The sequence below is a fragment of the Protobothrops mucrosquamatus genome, unplaced genomic scaffold (genome assembly GCF_001527695.2).
Source record: "Protobothrops mucrosquamatus isolate PMUCROS unplaced genomic scaffold, P.Mucros_1.0 scaffold_19, whole genome shotgun sequence".
NCBI classification, from domain to species: Eukaryota; Metazoa; Chordata; class Lepidosauria; order Squamata; family Viperidae; genus Protobothrops; species Protobothrops mucrosquamatus.
The window spans coordinates 2143573-2149582 of record NW_015386095.1 but is presented as its reverse complement, the minus strand read 5'-3'; the positions used below and the strand labels follow the sequence as shown (position 1 = coordinate 2149582).

Genomic DNA, 6010 nt, shown 5'->3' with positions numbered 1-6010 from the left:
TAAATGTAAAAGTTAAATTGCCATAGCAACGCTACTAGTCAAATTAAGATCAAGTGAATTAAAAATAAAATCGTCGTTTATTTCAGATAGTAGCTAGGAAGGTTCTGCAATTGTACAAGCAACTTCTTGAATGAGTGTTAAACTGATTTGCAATTACAGTCTTATCCAATTGCAACGCAAAGGCCACCTGAATCCAACTTTCCTGGGTCCTCGGATTCCGACGAGCGAGCGTGGGTTGAACGCGTTACGCAAAGAGAGGAACAAGGGCAGCAAAATGCCTCGTTTCCCAGGAGACCGTTCTGAACACCTCTTAAGCCCGAGCACACCGACTAGGTACGAGCTGATTTAAACGTTGAAATATGCGCTCTCCTCCGCAACTTGAGTGCTCTTTCCAACCCTCCAGAGCCCGCCCGGAATTCAAGTGGGCGGTTACAAAGGCAGCAGCCGTGAAAATTATATGATGTCAGCCCCTCTCAGCCGTCCCGGCAGCTTTGGAAAGCTGGCTTAAGGGAGAGAAGATGCCTTCGCGGGGCGGACGAGACTTGTAACATTTGAGCACTGAACGCCACAGGTAAGGGAGCGCGAAGGAAGGCCGCAGAAAGTGGCCGTGGCCACTCGGGGGAGGGAAGGTGAACAACAACAACCCCCCCACTGAGCCTCCCACTTCCTCTTGGGATTTCCTCGAGTGACGAAATAAAGTCTCTCCAGCGAAAGATCTTTCTGGGCTTTTTGCTGGCCCGTCCGATGACTTGCTCTGTTTCTAAATCATGTCGGGCAGGGCGGATGGGCAGCGCGGCTTGAGCAGAAAGGTGTGTATTTTTGTGTTTTTTTTTTGTTGTTCTCTCGCCTGAGGCACTTGCTTACTTTTCCTTTGTCCTGCTCGTTCAAGGTACATGCTGCCCGTCCGAATCGCTTTTCTTAACGATTAAGAAGGACGGTTTGGCCGAAAACGAAATTAGCTTGAGAAAGAGACCGAAGAAGTTGTCAGGGGGCGTAAGCTAAATCTCTGCTTCCTTCTCGCGAAGTGGCTCTGATGTATTCAACTGATATATTCAACTTTCTGTGAACCCACCAGGCAGCCTCGAAAGAGCTCCGTTGTAATTGCAGCTAGTCCAAGAGTGCTCGGGAGGCACTGGGTATGTTGAGGCTAGAGACTGTATTACTGAAAGAGGGGAAATCAGTGAAATTTTAGGGTTGCCAGGTGTCCACTATTTGAGTGGACAGTCCACTTTTTTCACATTATGTTCACTATTTTTTTTTATTCAAAAGCTTTATGATGAAATGGTACATAATCTAAAGCTGTACAGTCTACTTTTTTTACTACTTAACCACCACCACCCCCCGCTTGTCCGCTATTTTTTGGAAGCAGACCTGGCAACCCTACAGTGAATCCATCGGCAGGACATCGTTCTTGGGCTATGTTTAAATTTGTTTCGTGGATTCTGGTTAATATCTTCAGTGCTGGTTAACTATACGTGTATGCCCTTTCATCCCTGTAGTTCAGGGTCTCTTGCTTTGTGAGTGGGGTTTTGTGAGCCAGGCAACTTTGCCATGGAAAAAATTGTGCGAAGGAAATGTGGTAGCAGAAGGGTGTAAGAATCTTGGCATATATAAACCTCTCTTCAGTAGTTGTATCCCTCTTGCCTTCTGATTCTTGTGTAATTTCTGGGAACAGTCCAACGCCATTTATATTATGAAACCACAATGGTTGTACAGGTTAGGCTAGTTTGTGAGAGTTCTGTAGCCTCTTTCTAATGCAGCGTTCATTGTATCGGACTTGTGCTAACTTGTTTCCAATATTCTTACAAGCCAGATGAATCCTTTCTAAAGTCTGCGGTGACTAATCTATTAATATTTTCTTGACAGGCATCAGGCTATGTTATTTTACGTTTTGCTATTTCAGCTGCTTAGAAATTTGTCTGCATTTCCTCACTGCTCAATACAAATCAAGGAATCAAAGGGTGCAATAGAAGAAGGTAACTTATTTATATTAATCATTGTATTTTTGTATTAAAATTGTTCCTAATATGAAGGACAAAACCAAAGAAGTGCAAAATTATAATTGTATACTGTAGCCTAATCTAAATGCTGTTGCCCAAAATGATTCAGTCGGAAGGTAGTCAACCTAAAGGAATGAAACCAGAGATTAATTGTTTTGGATTTAAACCAGTTTTTTTAAAGATAATTTCTTTTTAACTACGGTAGCATGTTTTGTTAAACATTGCAATATGTTACAACCAGTCATATGAATATGAGATCTACCCTTCCAGGAATGTAGTAAAAAAACATTACTTTCATGTTAAGTGGTTGTAGCACTGATTAGAGAATTATATCGGTTTGTAAATGGTCTAAAGAAGTAGACGTCGAAGATCTCGGGATCGAGTCGTCAAGAGTTGGATACCCAGCGCTGGGGTAAACCCCAGCTAGCTGGTAAAGTGCCCCCAGCGGTTCGTTCCGACAGGCGGTAAAAAATTCCCTTTTCCGGCGGGTGCCTTACCTCCCTTGGGCTGGGCCAGCTGGTGGTTGGCCTGCTCCATCTCTGCCGCTTGCCAGCTACGCCTCGGCTGGCGCAGGGGGCGGAACCACGCATGTGCGGCGCTCCCAGGCAGGGAAAGTCCTTGATTTACGACCGGTTGGGTAGTCCTCGGCTTACAACCGGTTTAGTCCTCGACTTACGACTTGTTTAGTCCTCAACTTACAACCGGTTTAGTCCTCAATTTACGACCGGTTGGGGGTCGCAGCATTAAAAAGGTTGAGAACCACTGCCCTAGCTAGTTCTGAAATTCCTATATTCTTCCAAACTCAGTTTGACTGATTATATATGAAACATTTCTGTGAGGCTTTCCTTTCTTCTTTCTGTTATCACTTTAAATATACAGGTAATCCTTGACTTACAACAGCTCATTCAGTGACTGGTCAAAATTACAATGGCACTGAAAAAAGTGACATGATTTTTTTTTCACATTTATGACCATTGCAGCATCCCCATGGTCACATGATCAAAATTCAGACTCTCGGTAACTGACTCATAGTTATGATGGCTGCAGTGTCCCAAGATTATGTCATAATTTTTTTGACCTTCTGACAAGCAAAGTTAATAGGGAAGCCAGATTCTCTTAACAACCATGTTACTAAGTTAATAACTGTAGTGATTCACTTAACAACTGTGCCAAGAATGGTCATAAAATGAGCAAATTTCACTGAACAGTTTCACTTAGCAACAAATTTTTGGCTCCGTTGTGGTTATAAGTCAAGGACTACCTGTATTAATGTTCAGTGGTAGAATTTCATGGGGTATTATTTCTCACCTTGAATGAAGTTTTTTTTTTTAAAAAAAATAACTGTGTAAAATTTGATGTTTGTCCAAATTATGAATCAAGATCTTTTTCTGGTGAACTGTAGAAATAGCTTGCGATTGCCTTTTTTTCAAGGATTTTATTTTACTTCCAGGCAGTACAGTTTTGGGATTTCTGGTCTCCCGTTCAAATACTAGAGAATCAGTTTGGTGAAGAGGTTACAGACACCAGAGTAGAAAACGGGACTGTGATTTTTAGTTCTGCCTTAGGCATAAAAGCCAGCTGGGTAAATTTGGGCCAGTCCTTCTCTTGGCCCTAGGAAAATGGAAAACCATTTCTGGAAAAATATTGCCAAGAAAAATGCCAGGTCTTCTCCAGTCAGCCACCAGAAGTCAAGGCTGATTCAAAAGCACAAAGCAAATATACCAAATCTAAGGACTACCCAGGTGTAACCACATTGCCTTTCTGAGTTCAAGCCAAATTGTGATAGAAAATTGTCAGACTGCTGACTGTCACCTAATCTTTTTTTAAAGTTGCCTTGGCAGACTCTAGTCTCACCAAATTTGCTAGCTCTTAATATACACCCTCTTTGGGCAAGTTCAGGTTCTTTTTAATAAATCCCTGCTGGTTATCTTCTATAATATTTTTGTAGTAAATAAGTTAGGTAAGGATGAACAATGATGCAGTCTGAAAGTTCTTACAGATCTATACTGCTGCATGCTAATGTATCACAGATGTTGAAAGAACATGGGTATATTTTATAGAATTAGACGGTGAGATTTGCTTCTTCCCCCTTGGAAAAAAGTAATTGCCTCAATTGTTTTGTTGGCTGGGGGATTAAGGGAAAAGTGGGTGATACCATTACAGAAAAGGGGGTGATACCATTCGTCAAGTTAGAGCACGGTTGTCAAACTTGCCACCTCACATGACGTGTCGCGACGTATCGTGACTCTTTTTGCATTGCGAGCAATGGGGTAGGTGCGGCTTTGGTATGATGAAACCGGCCCGCAGGCTGGCAGTTTGACACCCCTGAGTTAGAGCATAAGGTGACTTTCTTGCCCCTTAAACTCTCAGGCAAGCCAGCCACTTGTTATATGAAGGTAAAGGTGAGAAACATAGAAACTTAGGCCTCTAATTACAATCCACACTTGTCTTCAATTTTTACTCCTAACTGACCTTCCAAAATGAAAAATGTAAAAGTAATGATGGGTTTTAATAATAACATAAGATTAAACTACAAGGCATTCTAAAGAACAGGCATATCCATAATATCTGTATGTTTTCAATTATAACTCCAATATTCTGACTTTCGGCCAAGTTGACCTTTAGCCATTGTAAACTAGTAGATCTCTAGGACCTAGGATACCATGCCCATGTACTCCAGTCTAAATGGTCTTACAAAACTGTATTCATTAATTATGGGAAATAGGCACATTTTCTTAAATATCAGAAAATATCTATGTGCAGCTATTAAGATATCTGCCGCTCATTACAGTAGCATAGACTTTCCTGTGTAAAATTTCCCTTCGATGCTATGAAATAAGGAATCAAAACAATTAGCTTTTTGCCTTAATAGTAACAAATTAATGGATGTGTATTTTTTTCTTGGGAATTCCATTTGTGTATGTTAAAATGTAAGAAAAAGTCAATCAAGGCAACAATGAATAAAACAATGTTGCCAAACAAAGCTTGTCCCATCATTTGTATTTTATAGAAAAATGGAGATAACTTTTAAAAGAGACTATTAAACAATTCTGTGCTTATCAGATCTTTCATTTCTGTTGTTTTGATCAAAAAGTTATGTCCTGCATCTTTTGAAATTGCAGGTATGTTTTTTTAAAAAAAACATTATTTTTCTGGTGTTGTCATGCCTTATAACATTTAAGTAAAAGATACTTTAATTCAAATGACAAGCTAAAAAGTGGGTTCTGGCACGCAGACTGACATCTGGCATCTTTCTCATGCTGCCAGGGTTGCAGGAATGTAGAAGAGATATTGTACAATATAAATCACAAGGACCACACAGTTTTCTGGTGTGATTTGGAAAACATCGTAGATTTAAAAAATATAATGTGATTTAAAAACAGATTCATTGAATATTATGTTTTTCTCAATGTAGCAGTAATTAAAGAGTGAGCACACAAAGAATTATATAATTAAGTGGGGAGGAGTTTTAAACATGTAAACAAATCCTTGGCATTCTAAGGTATTAACATTATTTTAATTATATCATAGTATTCATCCTTGCAGAGAAATCTAATTTATTCATTGGACGGCGTCTTCAATACAACCGATTTGACTTTGAACTAATAACTCAAGGAGATCTTGAAAGAGAATGTTATGAAGAGCAATGCAATTTTGAGGAAGCAAGGGAAATTTTTGGAGATTCAAGAAAGACAGTAATTATTTAACTTACGAATGCTATTGAACGTTTGACCTGTGCATGACTTTCAATTGATAACAAGGCAACAGCATACTCTGCATAGGAGCAGCTGTTAACATTTCTTATATCCCCTAATAATGAAGCCTTCTACGTTAGCCCTTCTTTTTCTTCAGTTGTTTGAACTGTCGTGCAGGGATGGAAATTCACTTCTGGCAATAAGATTCAATAATTGTCACGATCCAACTATTTCAATTTAAATGTTTCTAAAATAACTCAGAATAATTTATTTAAAATATAAAATCATCTCTCTCCCATCTTTCTCTTTCCCAGT

At 39.7% G+C, this 6010-nt stretch overlaps 1 protein-coding gene across 3 annotated transcripts in view; it reads left to right on the top strand.

Annotated features, from left to right (window-relative positions):
- Positions 1-401: 401 nt before the first annotated feature.
- PRRG4 (proline rich and Gla domain 4) overlaps positions 402-6010 on the top strand; it is a 21791-nt gene continuing 16182 nt past the window's right edge. The window contains exons 1-3 of one of the 3 annotated variants that reach the window (XM_015831565.1): positions 402-571; positions 1867-1976; positions 5532-5695. In XM_015831565.1, the coding sequence (XP_015687051.1) occupies positions 1877-1976; positions 5532-5695 (264 nt within the window). In that variant the 5' untranslated portion in view covers positions 402-571; positions 1867-1876. Of the gene's footprint in view, positions 572-675; positions 810-885; positions 1137-1866; positions 1977-5531; positions 5696-6010 lie in introns of those variants that run through there. The other 2 variants (XM_015831571.1, XM_015831578.2) reach the window with 2 other exon arrangements.